General features: G+C 48.1%; 1 protein-coding gene across 6 annotated transcripts in view; it reads left to right on the top strand.

Moving 5' to 3' along the window:
- Window positions 1-17,784, top strand: part of LOC119966976 (dynein heavy chain 8, axonemal-like) — a 1,648,910-nt gene that overhangs the window by 1,550,625 nt on the left and 80,501 nt on the right. For all 6 annotated transcript variants that reach the window (XM_038798944.1, XM_038798946.1, XM_038798947.1 and 3 more), the window contains 3 exons: window positions 269-421; window positions 11,115-11,270; window positions 17,585-17,701. In XM_038798944.1, the coding sequence (XP_038654872.1) occupies window positions 269-421; window positions 11,115-11,270; window positions 17,585-17,701 (426 nt within the window). The remainder of the gene's footprint in view (window positions 1-268; window positions 422-11,114; window positions 11,271-17,584; window positions 17,702-17,784) is intronic.

Below are 17,784 nucleotides of genomic sequence, written 5' to 3' on the forward strand. Positions count from 1 at the left end.
TCAAAAAGATGAAATCTGAAATCTCAGTTAATTATTCAAAGAATGAAGCCACAAGATTCCACCGTTTAAAACAAAATAATTTTGAGTGTGCAAGAGTCTGACAAAACAGACACTAAATTCTATCTTGGAAATCCACCTGTACTCTAAAACCTAGAATTCACGTAAGTTAAATATGATTTAAGAGGCAAATTGCAGTTGATTACAAATGATTAATCTTTGCAATATACTGGACAGTTTGGAGAAACCATTGTCCTTTCTCACACTTTAGGGTGGATGGGTTTTACTCCAGAACTGCCATTTGGGATTGGACTTCATGAATGAGCTGCTCGAGACCTTACTCGGGAGTGAGAATGTGCACGAGTCTTTCCGAGTCTGGATAACCACCGAACCACATCCCAAGTTTCCAATCACATTGCTACAGGTTAGTGTTTGTGCTGCAAAACTGTCATATTGCCTCCATGTTAGGGACCAATCTAGAATTTTTTTTCCCAAATTCTAAGCACTTAAAGGATCAAAGCTGCTTGTGAACCTCATTGACAATGATCTAATTCATCCATGTGACAGTATATCTGCCACAACTGCCATGGTGGGGACTTTTCAAGGACCAAGAGTGGGATAGAGGTCAAATCAAAGGATCAATCCCAGTTTACCGAGTTCCTGTCCTGGCTGTCATTTGCTGGAAGTTCAGTGCCCTCCATGTCAGTGCAGGAAGTCCAGGAATCAGTAAAGACCTGAAACAAACTCTGTCTGTCCTGTCGCTGGGCCCTGTACATTGGAGTTATCGAAAGTCAGTTTTTAAGCAATACGTTTCAGTCATCCTGTTGCAGAAAACTTAATCTATTATGATTAATTAATCCTTAATGGAATTTGATTTTTAAAACATGAGCAATGAGGATCAGTCCTGTTGAATTCTTAGGTTGGATTTACCTCTGTGATCTCACCAAGGTAGGAGGACAGGATAGTGGTGGAGAATGAGGCAAAATATGTCAGTGAAACCTACTGAGGTCTCACCACAACACCTTGGATTTTCATCTCTTCTTGTCCTTGTGGCCCTGCTGCCCCTTCACCTCAGGCTACGTGTTAATGTTAATGGGGAGGCAAGACCAATTCCTGATCAATCCGCACCCAGGCTGACAAGGTTGAAAGTCCAATCACGGGTGGCACCCTAGCACAGTGGTTAGCACAGTTGCTTCACAGCTCCAGGGTCCCAGGATCGATTCCCGACTTGGGTCACTGTCTGTGCAGAGTCTGCACGTTCTCCCCGTGGCTGCGTGGGTTTCCTCCGGGTGCTCCGGTTTCCTCCCACAGGCCAAAGATGTGCAGGTTAGGTGGACTGGCCATGATAAATTGCCCTTAGTGTCCAAAATGATTAGGTGGGGTTGTGGGGATAGAGTGGAGGTGTGGTCTTTCCAGGGACCTGTGCAGACCTGATGGGCTGAATGGCCTTCTTCTGCACTGCAAATTTTATGATTCTATCTCCTTTGGGTGTTTTCAGTTCGTTTAGATTTCAGCCACCTCTTCTCTATTGGCCTGCACTCGATGGTGACAATCTCTCATCGGAGTCAGAAAGTATAGGCGTGAGTCAGGAAACTCAAGTTAAAGTCCGCTTAATGGCACATTTAGCGCGGTGTTACTTGCCAACTGCAGGACTGAGAAACACCGTGATGTCCAACTGAACCATGCCATTATTTTGGCCTCGGGAAGTTTCTCCCTGCCAAGTTCGCACATAGAGGGACTCCGACCCCCACCCCACTGCTTTCAAGCCCCCCAAGTTCTTTTGCCCCTCCCTGCACACCCCTAAACCTTGGGAGGCCCATGGGAATCCCCTGCTCACCCAACCTCTCTCCACCCCCGTCCAAGCCCTGGAATTTCCAACCTGATCCTTCAGCTGCAAGCCATTCATTTATTTCTCTTAGTGCGCTGTGATTGGCAGCTTCCACAAACACAGGTGCGAGCCTTGCTTTACTTATCTCCCTTCGTGGTTGAGTAACTCCAAGTGCTGCAACCACAATATTTGCAAACATGAACCACATCGAAGAGGGTTAAGTGCATTCCAATTACCTCCTCTCCTTCCCCCTCCCCCCCCCCCCCCCCCCACTTCACGCTTGAGTGATTTTGAAGTGTAGATCTGGAAATTGACAGCACTTAACTCTCTTTGATCACTATCCGATTGTTCGCCGTTATGACAACCACTGCAATATTGACGGTTTGTGCCCGGCCACCCCAACGCCAAGGGAGATACCCCGAATCCATGAGGCAGTCAACGTGTTGTTCCCCACTACCCCCTCAACCCCACCCCCCTTGCCCCCCCCCCCCCCCCAGCCCTGGCAGGCATCCACCAGCAAACTCCTTCTGCTCCAGTGTAGAACAATTTTATGAACTTCTCTTGCCACCTCTCTCTCCCTTGGAGGCCTTGGTGTCCAGATCCTGCTTTTCAATGCCTATTGTGAACCGTGCCTGCATCACTCCCACTTGAGAGGGGCAGTGAATGGCAGAGACCCAGAACATACTGGTCAGTCCCGCTAATGTAATATAAACACATACAAATGACAGTTACATAGATACATATAGATACATAGAGGATAGGAGCAGGAGGAGGCCTTTTGGCCCTTTGAGCCTGCTCCGCCATTCATCACGATCATGCTGATCATCCAACCCAATAGCCTAATCCTGCTTTCTCTCCATAGCCACTGATCCCATTCTCCCCAAGTGCTATAACCAGCCACCTCTTGAATATATTCAGATTTGCATGCCGATGCCAATGCAGGGCGAGGTTCGCGTTGCGGTCCCCAGCGGGGCCCCAGGGCATGGCATTTGTTTCGGCGCCTGGTGTAGATCCCATTTTTTTATGACTGCCCGATTCTCTGCCCGATTGCCGAGGGGCGGAGAATTTAGCCCATCAGCCTCCTCCGTCATAAGATGTTTGCAGATGATTGCACAATGTTCAGCACCACTCACATGCTGAAGGAGTCCCTGCTAATATCTGAACAACATTCAGGTGTGGGCTGACAATGGCATTACCATTGCTGAATTCCCCTCTGTCAACATCCTCGGGGTTATCATTGACCAGAAACATAAATAGACTAGCCATGTAAATACTGTGGCAACAAGAGCAGGTCAAAGGCTAGGAATCCTGTGGTGTGTAAGTCATCTCCTGACCTCCCTTAAGACTGTCTACCATCTACTTCTGGAGTGTGATTGAATATTCTCCACTGCCTAGGTGTCTGCACCTCCAACACCCTCAAGATGTTCTACACCATTTGGGACAAAGCAGCCGACTGCGGTGTGGGGCAAGGGTGGTGGGGGGAGCAGGTGGCGGGAGCTGGTGGAATGGTAATATTGTCACTGGACTTGTAAATCTCTGGGGACCCAGGTTCAAATCCCACCACTGAATTCAATTAAGATCTGCAATTAAAAATCTAATGATGACCATGAAAGTATTGTCGATTGTCATAAAAACCAATCTGGTTCACTAATGTCCTTTAAGGAAAGGAAATCTGCCATCCTTACCCGGTCTGGCCTATATGTGACTCCAGAGCCACAGTAATGTGGTTGACTGTTAACTGCCCCCTCAAAGGAAATTAGGGGTGTAATAAATACTGGCACAGACTGCAACGCCCATGTCCCATGAACGAATTTTTAAAAATTTCCACCATGTTCAACATTCACTTTCTCCAGTGTCGCACCATTTAGATGCACTGCAGTATGAGGCTCCTTCACAGCACTTCCAAACCTGCAAAAACCTCAGACAAGGGCAGCAGACACATAGGAACACCACCACCTGCAAAATTCCCTCCAAACCACACACCATCTTGAATTGGAAATATATTAGTGACCAGTTTTTCAAATGTTAAACCGGAGATGAGTATATTGTCCAGATACACAAGGAGGGAGTGGAAATTGGGGTTGCCAAAGATCTTGGGCTGGATTCTCCATTCCTGAGGCTAAGTGCCGGCATGAGAGGAGAATATGTGGGAGTTTCACGATAGGGAAATCGGCACAAACCTCTCAGGGATTCCAGTACCGGTGAGGGGATAGCACAGGAACCATGTGAAACGCCCGTGGATCACGCCGAAAACAGCCGGTGAATCGGCGGGTCCCGGGCTGCGCAATCGCAGGGTTGATCACCTGCACAGGTCGCGCCATAAAACATGGCGCCAGCTGTGCTCAAACCCTGACCCCCTGCCAACCGCAACCCCTGCCACCCCCCAACAGAACCCCAGCCCTAGCAGAAGCCCCATAGCCAGTGGGACGGATCCCAGACAAGTGCAGCGACGCTGGACACGGTCCGCAGCCGGCACACCGGGTTCCCGACCACTGGGACCACACATGGCCCACGCCATCAGGCACTCGGCCCAATCGGGAGTGGAGCATCGCGGGTGAGATGGCCAATGACGTGCCAATGGCGTTGCAATGACAAGCAACGCGTGGCCCGATGACACCAGTTTGGAGGGAGTGGAGCATGGCGGACCAGCGTCAAACTACCTCCTGCCCCGATTCCGGCGTCAGAATCCATTCTCCACCCAATCACGATTTTGGCGTCGGGCTTCGGTAATACAGCCCCTTATTCAGTACATGCATGAAGGTGGCTGTGGCATTGCAAAGCCTAAACAGCTTTCCTGTGTTTTCGTAAAGTCCTTCGGATGTTGTTTGGAATGAAGTCTTCCTCAGTAATGGACAGCTGGTTACAGCCATGGAGCAAATGAAGATTGCAGCAATACTTTGCAGGATTTGTATTGCTTCCTCAATCCTCGGTAAAGAGTTAACATCTCTATGCAATGGGTGCCTGGTAATCAGCACAAATTCTCAGCTTCCTACCTTTCTTCTTCACAAGGACTGTGGGTGAGGTGTATGGACCCTTGAATGAAGCCTCATTCCAAGGATAACCAAAGATACCCCCTGACTTCATCCCAGTAATGTGGTGGAATCCTAAGGTGGGGAATCTTTTCTGGCTGGTCATCCTCAGTCACAATCCTAAGGTTCACCAACGCAGTAACCAATGTCATTGTCATCCTCACTGAAAATTGTTCTGTGCTTGGGAAACGTCCAGCTGTTGCTGCCTATGTGTTTCCTCTAACTGGTCAATGTCCATCTTTGAGATAAGATTAGAGATGTCTTCCGCAGTTGGTCCATTCTCCACAACTGTTTCAGGTTTGAAGACACATATAAGAATGTTCAGGTAGATATAAATATCTTTATGCATGAAACTTGCAATCTACAAGATATTTTAGCCTTCTCTCCCACAGTGACTAGAGCTACTCCAAGAATTACAGCAATAGAAAGCTCAGTGAGGTGAGAAACATAATGCTCTCAGGAATAATGTAAACCGGCTGGGGATGGCTGGGATGATTCTTCAAGTATGGTGATGGCAGACGGGGAGGAGAATAACTCAATTCCATGATACTCAGATACATTTTGAGTGCGTGAAACAAGGTTGACATCTCTTGACCTCTGTCATAATATACACACAGGTATATGATGGTGCATGGACAGGCAGTGATTGACACACAGGATGACCAGGATGAGGGGCTGGTTTAGCTCACAAGGCTAAATCGCTGGCTTTTAAAGCAGACCAAGCAGGCCAGCAGCATGGTTCGATTCCCGTACCAGCCTCCCCGGACAGGTGCCGGAATGTGGCGACTAGGGGCTTTTCACAGTAACTTCATTGAAGCCTACTTGTGACAATAAGCGATTTTCATTTCATTTCAGTGAACACACAGAACACAGCAGCCAATCACCAGACAGGACACCACCACTAGAAAGTCAGAGGGCACTAGTTTCCCCGCTCTCTTGGGATCCAGCCTCAGAGACAGTCAGAGCTTGTGAGCAGCAACTAGAACGTACACCATGTGATAGTAAGATAGTCTGGTCAGGTTAGCCTCAGGTCTCCAGTCAAGTCAGCATAGTGTCAACCCACAGTTAAAGTATGTTTGATAGTTAAGAGTTCAATAAAATCGAGATGCATTTCTTCAAGTGTTGGAAGGATGTTTCTCTCACTACTGCAGTAAACGCAGTCCTCGCAGACCCAGCATACCCAACACATCATGGTACCAGTGAGTCATGCTCGAGTCTGACGTACCTACCTTGAGATAGTCTGCCTTTGACCAGCAATCAGCCATCTGGTCACATGGACAGCGTCCGCCCTCCCCCGCAGCTCCGCATCGCCGGCAACCTCGGTGCAAACTGGAAGATGTTCAAGCAGAAGTTCCAGCTGTATCTTGAAGCCACCGACCTCGAAGCCGCATCGGATGCCAGGAAGATCGCTCTCTTCCTCTCTACAGCCGGGGACCACGCTATCCACATCTTTAACTCCCTCACCTTTGCTGAAGGCAAGGACAAGACAAAGTTTGAAACAGTCCTGCTGAATTTTGACAGCCACTGTGACATCAAAGTCAATGAGAGCTTTGAATGCTATGTTTTCCACAGAGGCTTCAGGGTAAGGATGAACCTTTTCAGTCCTTTTTAACCCATCTCCGCATCCTCGCGCAGTCCTGCAACTACGGCTCCACTTCCGACTCCATGATCCGCGACCAGATCGTTTTCGGGGTCCACTCCGATCCCCTTCGCCAGCAGCTCCTTAAAGTTAAGCAGCTCACCCTTACCATTGCCATTGAAACCTCCGTCCTCCACAAGCACGCTAACAACCGGTACTCCCATATCAAGGCATGCAAGGAGACTTTTGCCCATCAAGGCATTCCACTTACAGTTATGACTGATAATGGCCCTTGTTTCTTCAGCCAGGAGTGGACGGATTTTTCCCGGCTGTACAATTTTAGGCACGTCACTTCAAGCCCCCACTACCCCCAGTTGAATGGGAAGGCTGAAAAGGGGGTCCACATCGTTAAAAGACTTGTGCAAAGCTGCTGACTCGGGTTCGGATTTCAACCTGGCGCTGTTAGCCTACAGGGTGACTCCTTTGTCCGCTGGCCTGTCCCCAGCACAGCTCCTAATGAACCGCACACTGCGGACGACGGTGCCGCTATCCACATCCCGGATCTTGACAATTTTCCGGTCCTGCAGAGGATGCAACAGTCTCGGGCCCAATGCAAGTCGGCGTATGACGCCCACGCCACGGATTTCCCTGCTCTGGTCCCTGCTGACCGAGTTCGTGTTCAGCTACCTGACGGTGGCTGGTCTGCCATGGCTGTGGTGGTTAAGCAAGTGGCCCCGAGATCGTTCCTCGTTCGTATGCATGATGGCTCCTTCCTTCGGCGTAATAGGCGGGCACTGTGGCTACTTCCACGCCTGCCACCTGAACGTGATGTCCCGCCTCGCATGCTGGTTCCTCAGGACGCGCCCTTCCACGAGGCCACCGATCTGCCAGTTCTTTTACCGACCTCTACATTGGAGGCAGTTCCGCCCGTTCAAGTGCAGGTGGCCCCTGATCCACCCTTGAGGCGGTCAACCAGGATTCGTCACCCGCCACAGAGACTGAATTTATAGACTGAATGTTGCATTACCTTCTGATCCGTTTACACATCTGTACATATTGTTTCTTCCTAATGGATGGGCCGAAGTCCCGCCACTGTCATGCTTCTCCCGCCGGCGTGGATCAAACCACCTACCTTACCGGAGTAGCAGGCAGGCTCCGGGGTCCTGGCGCGGGTCGATCTGGCCCCGGGGGGTGCCCCCACGGTGGCCTGGCCCGCAATTGGGGCCCACCGATTGGTGGGCAGGCCTGTGCTGTGGGGGCACTCTTTTCCTTCCGCCTTCGCCATAGTCTTCACCATGGTGGAGGCGGAAGTGACCCCCTCCCCTGCGCATGCGCGGGGATGACGTCAGCAGCCGGCGCATGCGCGGACTTCCGCCGGCCGGTGAAGTCCCTTCGGCCCTGGCTGGTGTGGCGCCAAAGGCCTTCCACGCCAGCCGGCGGAGCGCCAACCAGTCCGGCGCGGGCCGAGCCCCTCAATTTTAGGGCTTGGCCCCTAAAGGTGCGGAGACTTCCGCATCTTTGGGGCAGCCCGACGCTGGAGTGGTTCACGCCACTCCATCATGCCGGGACGACCTGCCCCGCCGGGTAGGTGAGATTCCTGGCCCCTGTCTCTCTCACTACTGCAGTAAACGCAGTCCTCGCAGACCCAGCTTACCCAACACATCAACCTCCTCTTGCCAAGCTCATTACACATTGTATGTTCACCATGCATGCTTTGTAGGGATGCCCCAGTGTCTCTCAATACATTGGACCCTAACACCATGGGTATTCTCAACTCCCACAAAACTATCTTTTGGGTCACAAACAAGCAGGAAACTAAGGTTGTGGAAGGTATGATTGAGGACAATATAGACAATAGCTTGACATAACGCAGCACGGTAGCATGGTGGTTAGCATAAATGCTTCACAGCTCCAGGGTCCCAGGTTCGATTCCCGGCTGGGTCACTGTCTGTGTGGAGTCTGCACGTCCTCCCCTTATGTGCGTGGGTTTCCTCCGGGTGCTCCGGTTTCCTCCCACAGTCCAAAGATGCGCAGGTTAGGTGGATTGGCCATGCTAAATTGCCCGTAGTGTCCTAAAAAGTAAGGTTATGGGGGGGGGGGGGGGTTGTTGGGTTACAGGTATAGGTTGGATACGTGGGTTTGAGTAGGATGATCATTGCTCGGCACAACATCGAGGGCCGAAGGGCCTGTTCTGTGCTGTACTGTTCTATGTTCTATAACCATGTTAAGTTCTGTCCAAGATTGCGAGGTGGAGATTTGAAAGAGTAGAGACATCTACCAGTTCACGCTGTCTAGCGAGGTGCTCTTTGAAGAATTAGTTGGTAATGGTTGGTACCGGCGCTAAACAACCAACAATCCAACAACCCCTAGCCCACCTCCCCATCCTCCTGGCTCTCAGTATAAGGCTTGACTGGTGAGGGAGAGAGAATCCTTGCTGGTCTCTCTTCCTGGTGTCTCTCTTCCTGCTTTCTGTGGGTGCTGTTTAAAGTATCTCTTTTTAAAGTATCCAGCACCACTGTCATTCCAGCACCTCTTTCTAATATCCTTGGATGTGCGTTGGAGGGAGAACAGCAAAGATTGGAACTGCGCTTGCTGCATAGCTATCTGCTCTTGTGCATGATCAGTCACCTCTCAGTTGTTACCCTCCTCCCCATTTTTCCCATGATGACGATCGCACACAAAAAGGGCTTGTCACCAGTAAATCTCCTCAACTGCATCTGGGAATGCTCACCCCTCACTGCTTCAACTAAGCAAACTTTCAACTTCCTTTCCCTTGTTGGCTCGAAGGAGGGAGCCGGGGGATGATTCCATTCAACAAGTTTACAAGCTCAACTGCGCACCACCAGTCTTCTTCCGAAGGGTCATTTGATTTTTGTAATTTGTTTATGGAACGTGGCAGTCGCTAACTAGGCCAGCACTTCTTGCCCATCACAAATAGTTATCGTCATCCTCTCAGGCTTTCTCAGACTTGAGGGTATTCTGTGTTGTCCCCACTATCATCCGGGGTCTCTAATAGCTGGTTGTATGCTCAACAGCCTCCCCGAACAGGCGCCAGAATGTGGCCACTAGGGGCTTTCCACAGTAACTTCATTTGAAGCCTACTCGTGACAATAAGAGACTTTCATTTCATTTCACTTTCAAGTTCCTCTCATCGGTTCTCCAGGCACGGACATGGACCTTGGAGCTTTCTCTCCACCTCTCACTTCTTCTGCACACTCTTCAGCTCGAACTCATGGCTCCTGGCTCTGCCTGCACAAGGCTCCCAGGGACACCACTCCCTCCCCCAAAGTTACTCACAGGTGTCAACAGATTTCCCCAGCTCTTTGTTGCCAGCAGAACCTCGGCCTAGAGCCACCATGGCCAGCGTGGGTCAGTGTGAATTGGATGGAGAGCACGATCTCCACGCTTCAATATCCAGAAAGTCGCCACTTTCTGCTCATCCCTTTTACCATTGAAGTGATTTTAGCCTTAATCATTAACCTATTCTTCCTTGGCCATTGGTGCGGGAGCTGTTGGTATGCTATGCTCCTGGTGCAGCAGTACTTGGTGCTCCTGCTACTCATCAGAGATCCATGCAACTGCTACACAGGTTTCTCAAACACTGCAGGAAAAACATTCAGGAAAGCTCATATGAAAGTCAGTAAACTCCACTGTATTTGAAAATACTTCCAAAACATTGGAAATGACCCTCAAGACAGTGAATTCAGGGTCTCAGAACAAATCCTATAAGCACCAACTTTTCATTGAGAATGGCCACCAGAGTTAAGGTCTCATCAAAGCCCTGGAGAGGGGTTTGACAAGAAGAAAAACACCGGGGCCTGTGCTTCAGGGGCTCCATGCCCAATCGCAGCTTTTGCCTTTGCCTTTACCGACAGCTCTAGATCCAATTACCCTGGAATGAGAGGATGAGTCCATGTGACCATTGACAGGCAAGGTGCATTCTGGGTGATGTAGTCTACCATTGGCCATGTTCTCATTCTCCTGTATAGCTGCTTCCTACACATTCTTTCAAGTGAATTGGTTGATGCTAATTTACTGGAAGGTTTTCCTACTTTTAAACTTGGAAATTAAACCAGGAGTCATACACCAATCAAGTTAATGCCACTGTTACAGATATTCTCATTTGTACAGGGTATTTTTGTCTGCAGTGCTTGCTAGGTTGAAGTCTTTTGAATGTCGTTGTCTGGATCTTGCATAGAGCCAGGTTCAAAGAAGCGACGCTAGTTGCATAATATGAATAACCTGTCTGTGTGTAATTGTCTGACAAAGCTGTGATTGTAAACTATCAAACTGTAATGTGAGCTTTCAATGGGTTCAGAAGTGGAGGCATAAAGTACAAAATCCAAGAGGTTATGCTAAACCTATATAAAACAGTTCAACTCCACTGCAACTGTGGTTCCCAATTTCTGTGCATTCAAAGGATGTGAGGGAGAGGGTTCAGAGAGGGGCAGGTACAGGATAAGGGACCCAGAAACAGGAGGGGCACTAGAACTCATGATTTCTCTCCCTGGCACCTGGATAATGCTCTTTAAAAGCTTCCCACAGGATCACCAACCTGAAACGTTAACTCTATTTCTCACGCCACAGATTGTGCCTGGTCCACTTAGTGTTTCCAACATTTTTATTTCAAATTTCCAGCACTTGTATCTTGCTCTTGAAATTTTCATTGTCTATTTTGCAGACATCCATCAAGTACACCAATGAGCCGCCTCAGGGAATGCGGGCAGGGTTGAAAAGAACATTTACTGGGATCTCTCAAGATCAAATAGAATATTCAAACCTGCCCATGTGGAAACCACTCCTGTATGCAGTCGCTTTCCTGCACACCACTGTCCAGGTAATAAATCCCATACTGACTCTGCCGTACTCTGATCGTATATTCTAGAATTATGCTCATTCAGTGAGTGGGATTGACCACATCCCTGAAGGCAAGGATATTGTTGAACCTGAGGGGTGATGTTAACTATGCATGTTCAGTAAGTGGGTGATGGAGGGGGAGGGGGCAGCATGGAAACGGATGGAGAGAGCGTCCTGTGGGGATACAAGCCTGGGGGCCCTGGTAACGGCGCCGTGGCCGCTCCCTCCCACGAGGTATACCACGAGTCCGGTGGTGGCGGCTACCCTCAAGATTTGGGGGCAGTGGAGGCGACATAGGGGAGAAGTGGGGGGCTCGATGGAGGCTCCGTTAAGGGGGAACCATAGGTTCGTCCCGGGGAACATGGATGGGGGATTTCGGGGATGGTATAGAGCGGGCATTAGACAGCTGAAGGACCTGTTTATCGACGGAAGGTTTGCGAGCCTGGGGGAGTTGGAAGAGAAATTTGGGCTCCCGCCGGGAAACATGTTTAGATATCTGCAGGTAAAGGCATTTGCTAGACGGCAGGTGGAGGGATTCTCTGCGCTCCCCGCGAAGGGGGTGAGTGACAGGGTGCTCTCGGGGGTCTGGGTCGGGGAGGGGAAGATATCCGATATCTACAAGCTTATGCAGGAGAAGGAAGAGGCGTCAGTAGAGGAGCTGAAAACGAAGTGGGAGGGGGAACTGGGGGAACAGATCGAAGACGGGACATGGGCTGATGCCCTGGAGAGGGTAAATTCTTCCTCCTCGTGTGCGCGGCTTAGCCTCATCCAATTCAAGGTGCTGCATAGGGCCCACATGACTGGGACGAGGATGAATAGGTTCTTTGGGGGTGAAGATAGGTGTGCCAGGTGCTCGGGGAGTCCAGCGAACCATGCCCATATGTTCTGGGCATGCCCGGCATTGGAGGAGTTCTGGAAGGGGGTGGCGAGGACGGTGTCAAGGGTGGTGGGATCCAGGGTCAAGCCAGGATGGGGACTCGCGATCTTGGGGTTGGGGTAGAGCCGGGAGTGCAGGAGGCGAAAGAGGCCGGTGTGCTGGCCTTTGCGTCCCTAGTAGCCCGGCGAAGGATTTTGCTACAGTGGAAGGACGCGAGGCCCCCAAGCGCGGAGACCTGGATCAATGACATGGCGGGCTTTATTAAGCTTGAGAAGGTTAAATTCGCCCTGAGAGGATCGGTGCAAGGGTTCTTTAAACGGTGGCAACCTTTCCTCGACTTTCTGGCTCAACGATAGGGTACTGGGACAGTAGCAGCAGCAACCCGGGGGGGGGGGGGGGGGGGGGGGGCGTTGATTATGTTAGCTTATTTTATTTAAATTTGATTTATCTAATTTTAATTTATGGTTAAGTTCTCTTGTTTGGGGGGGGGGGTGGGGGAATGTGATACATGTGATGTTACGGTATGGGGGGAATTGTGGGTGTTATGGGGCTGTTAGTTGCATATTACTGCTTTTTGCTATACTTTTTGTTATATTTTCTGCAAAAAATTCCAATAAAAAAAAATTTAAAAAAAAAAAAAAAAAAAAAAAAAAACTATGCATGTTCAGCAAATACTAAGTGGGTAGCCACCCCGCTACCTTCTACGTATCCTGATTTTCTGAGCAGGCAGCAATGATGCTTACCTCGAGTCATTCGGAGCTTCTTTAAATTTGCATTATTGAGCTGAACTGAAATTTTAAGTGTGACCTAAGCGAGGAAGCTGATGTAGCTTACTCAATACAAGCAGAAAGATAACGCTAATTGGTGGCGGAGAGCACTGAGGGAACCAGGAAGTCACTGGCCAGCACCACAGAAGCAATAGCTGGAAAGAAGTTAAGTCACAGGGATAGGAGCTTGAGAGGATCTCACAGGAGATGGCAGAGCTTGGGGCACCAATGTCATCCCAAATCTTGGTAAGAAGTCTTGCAACACCAGGTTAAAGTCCAACAGGTTTGTTTCAAACATTAGATTTTGGAGCACTGCTCCTTCCTCAGGTGAATGCTTCCACTGTGAGTTTCACCTGATGAAGGAGCAGTGCTCCGAAAGCTAGTGTTTGAAACAAACCTCTTGGACTTTAACCTGGTGTTGTAAGACTTCTTACAGTGCTCACCCCAGTCCAACGCTGGCATCTCCACATCATCCCAAATCCTAGCTATGGTATTCAGAAGAGCACGCCAGACCCTCTTGAAACCACAAAGCGTGTTTTTCTTTAAGTTTAAAATAAATCCGTTTGGGTCTCTTCCAGATTTAAATTGTAATTTTCCCCCAATACCACCATCTCTACTTTCCTGGCCTAGTTTTCACCAGATAGGGAAGCCCAAAATCATGTCTCATTTCTAACAATTTGTCCAAAAAGATTGCCTTTGCTGTGCTTCTCCCAGAAGTTGTACCTCCAAATCTCCTATTATGCCATATTGTTTCTGTCTTGCTGCCCTGATCTTTGTATTTATACATCCTCCCCATTGCATTTCAACTATCAAGAAATCGGCACGCAACTCTCGACAGGGTGTTGAATCCATTGCTTTACTGTATCCACATTGTTCCCACTTACTTGTCATCTTTTGGATGTCAATAAAACCATCAAAAATAAACAAAATAGGCATTCACAAACCTCTTCAAAAAACAATTCCACTTAGGAACTCATACAATTGTGAATTAAACACACGGTTGTGAATTAAACACACTGCCATTCAAACTCTACTTGGAAAAGTGCTCTCAAAAAACTTTCAAAATAAACAGACAGGCATCAAAACATTTTAAATCTCATTCATTGTTCATAAAACTGTCAATCAAAACCAAGCTCACAGTCCCCTTGACAGTTGTGTCAACAACTCCTGCTGAGCTAAATTCATTAGTGGGCATGAAAAAAATTCAGCCAAGCATTCATAATGGAATTACAAAGCACAGCCCTGTCAACAACTAGAGCTGAATAGATTCATGCCTTTTGAAATTGTAGAGTAGGTATTCATTTGGTCCGCAGATCCAAAAGGCTGAACTTAAGCCTGCACTACTCCACTGATTCAAAACACTGGACCGTGAATTAATGTAAAGATTAAAGTACAGAGTCAAATTAAACACCTCTATACTGCTAAGTGAACAAAGAACAAAGAAAATTACAGCACAGGAACAGGCCCTTCGGCCCTCCCAGCCTGCGCCGATCCAGATCCTTTATCTAAACCTGTCTCCTATTTTCCAAGGTCTACTTCCCTCTGTTCCCGCCCATTCATATACCTGTCTAGATACTTCTTAAATGATGCTATCGTGCCCGCCTCCACCACCTCTGCTGGTAAAGCGTTCCAGGCACCCACCACCCTCTGCATAACAAACTTTCCACGCACATCTCCCTTAAACTTTCCCCCTCTGACTTTGAAATCGTGACCCCTTGTAACTGACACCCCCACTCTTGGGAAAAGCTTGTTGCTATCCACCCTGTCCATACCTCTCATAATTTTGTAGACCTCAATCAGGTCCCCCCTCAACCTCCGTCTTTTCCAACGAAAACAATCCTAATCTACTCAACCTTTCTTCATAGCTAGCACCTTCCATACCAGGCAACATCCTGGTGAACCTCCTCTGCACCCTCTCCAAGGCATCCACATTCTTCTGGTAATGTGGCGCCCAGAACTGCACGCAGTATTCCAAATGTGGCTGAACCAAAGTCCTATACAGCTGTAACATGACCTGCCAACTCTTGTACTCAATACCCCGTCCGATGAAGGCAAGCATGCTGTATGCCTTCTTGACCACTCTATCAACCTGCGTTGCCACCTTCAGGGTACAATGGACCTGAACTCCCAGATCTCTCTGCACATCAATTTTCCCCAAGACCCTTCCATTGACCGCTCTTGAATTTGATCTTCCAAAATGCATCACCTCGCATTTGCCTGGATTGAACTCCATCTGCCATTTCTCTGCCCAACTCTCCAATCTATCTATACTTTGTTGTATTCTCTGATAGTCCTCCTCGCTATCTGCAACTCCACCAATCTTAGTATCATCTGCAAACTTGCTAATCAGACCACCTATACCTTCCTCCAGGTAATTTATGTAGATCACAAACAACAGTGGTCCGAGCACAGATCCCTGTGGAACACCACTAGTCACCCTTCTCCATTTTGAGACACTCCCTTCCACCACTACTCTCTGTCTCCTGTTGCCCAGCCAGTTCTTTATCCATCTAGCCAGTACACTCTGAACCCCATACAACTTCACTTTTTCCATCAACCTGCCATGGGAAACCTTATCAAACGCCTTACTAAAGTCCATGTATACGACATCTACAGCCCTTCCCTCATCAATTAACTTTGTCACTTCCTCAAAGAATTCTATTAGGTTTGTAAGACATGACCTTTCCTCCACAAAACCATGCTGCCTATCACTGATAAGTCTATTTTCTTCCAGATGTGAATAGTTCCTATCCCTCAGTATCTTCTCCAACAGTTTGCCTACCACTGATGTCAAGCTCACAGGTCTATAATTCCCTGGATTATCCCTGCTACCCTTCTTAAACAAAGGGACAACATTAGCAATTCTCCAGTCCTCCGGGACCTCACCCGTGCTCAAGGGTGCTGCAAAGATATCTGTTAAGGCCCCAGCTATTTCGACCCTCGCTTCCCTCAGTAACCTGGGCTAGATCCCATCCGGTCCTAGGGACTTGTCCACCTTAATATCTTTTAGAATACCCAAAACTTCCCCCTTCCGTATGACAACTTGACCGAGAGTATTTAAACATCCATCCCTAGCCTCAACATCCGTCTTGTCCCTCTCCTTTGTGAATACCGATGCAAAGTACTCATTACGAATCTCACCCATTTCCTCTGAGTCCACGCATAAATTCCCTCTTTTGTTTTTGCGGGCCAATCCTTTCTAGTTATCCTCTTGCTCCTTACATACGAATAAAAGGCTTTGGGATTTTCCTTAACCCTGTTAGCCAAAGATATTTCATGACCCCTTTTAGCCCTCTTTATTGCGCGTTTGAGATTCGTCCTACTTTCCCGATATTCCTCCAAAGCTTCATCAGTTTTGAGTTGCCTCGATCCTATGTCTGCTTCCTTTTTCATCTTAGCTAGTCTCACAATTTCATCCGTCATCCATGGTTCCCTAATCTTGCCATTTCTATCTTTCATTTTCACAGGAACATGTCTGTCCTGCACTCTAATCAACCTTTCCTTAAAAGACTTCCACATTTCAAATGTGGATTTACCCTTAAACAGCTGCTCCCAATCCACATTCCCTAGCTCCTGCCGAATTTTGTTATACTCTGCCTTTCCCCAATTTAGCACTCTTCCTTTCGGACCCCTCCTGTCCTTGTCCATGAGTATTCTAAAACTTATGGAATTGTGATCGCTATTCCCAAAGTGCATACGAGTTCTTTTGCCACAGGATCATGCATCGGAAAACTTTTAGAATGCTTCTGAATTAATGGTCACTTACCTTGTGTAAAGTCCAGTCATCTATTAGTGCATTAAAAATACTCAAATCATTAGTCAGCATCTACTTGTGCCATTGGCAACAACTTTTAAACTTACCTGTGAAAAGGTTCCTGACTCCAGATCAGGCATCCTCCATGGTTTACAAACCCTCTGATCTGACATGGTTCACTCCAGTGAGTTCCACACTCTTGCCACTCTTTGGGAGAAGAAGTGCCTTCTGAAGTCCCTATTGGATTTCTTGGTAACTGTGCTATATTGATGGTCTCTAGATCTGTTCTTTCCCACAAAAGGTAACAGTCTGTGTCCACTCAATCAAAACATTTCATAATTTGAAATATCTCAATTAGGTCACCCCTCAACCTCCTTTTCTCAGGATAAGAAACGCACTGGTGGTCTCCCAGTCACCCAGCTCTCTGACTCCTAAAACTGACAAGTGTTTTACAGGAAGGAGGCAGGAGCTGAAATGAAAATCGCTTATTGTCACAAGTAGGCTTCAAATGAAGTTACTGTGAGAAGTCCCTAGTCGCCACATTCCAGCGCCTGTTCAGGGAGGCTGGTACGGGAATTGAACCGTGCTGCTGGCCTGCCTTGGTCTGCTTTCAAAGCCAGCGATTTAGCCTTGTGCTAAACCAGAGCTGACCAGAATATGAAGAAAAATGCCAATGGCAGCTTCAGGATCTGTATAAGCAAGTCAGTGATTGACAGACAGAGAGGCAAAGATCTGGTCTGGCTTGGCTCCTGAAACAAATGTCAGCAGTTGAGGAATCTTGAGATTTTCTAACATTAAACACTGGATACGGGTTCAATCTGATTTATTTTGAATTTTACAAAATGAGTGAAATAGAAATGATTTAGCATCTATTTTTACTTCCTCTTAAATGTTAGGAACGGCGGAAGTTTGGCCCACTGGGATGGTGTATTCCATATGAATTTAACTCTTCAGATTTCACAGCCAGTGTCCAGTTCATACAGAACCACCTGGATGATTGTGACAAAAAGAAGGTGTGTTTGGATCTGTTGCATGTTATAATGTTGATTAAGAACCTACTGGAATCAGTTTTCCCTAACAAACAATTCCTCAATGT

This window comes from Scyliorhinus canicula, chromosome 6 (genome assembly GCF_902713615.1).
Source record: "Scyliorhinus canicula chromosome 6, sScyCan1.1, whole genome shotgun sequence".
NCBI classification, from domain to species: domain Eukaryota; kingdom Metazoa; phylum Chordata; class Chondrichthyes; order Carcharhiniformes; family Scyliorhinidae; genus Scyliorhinus; species Scyliorhinus canicula.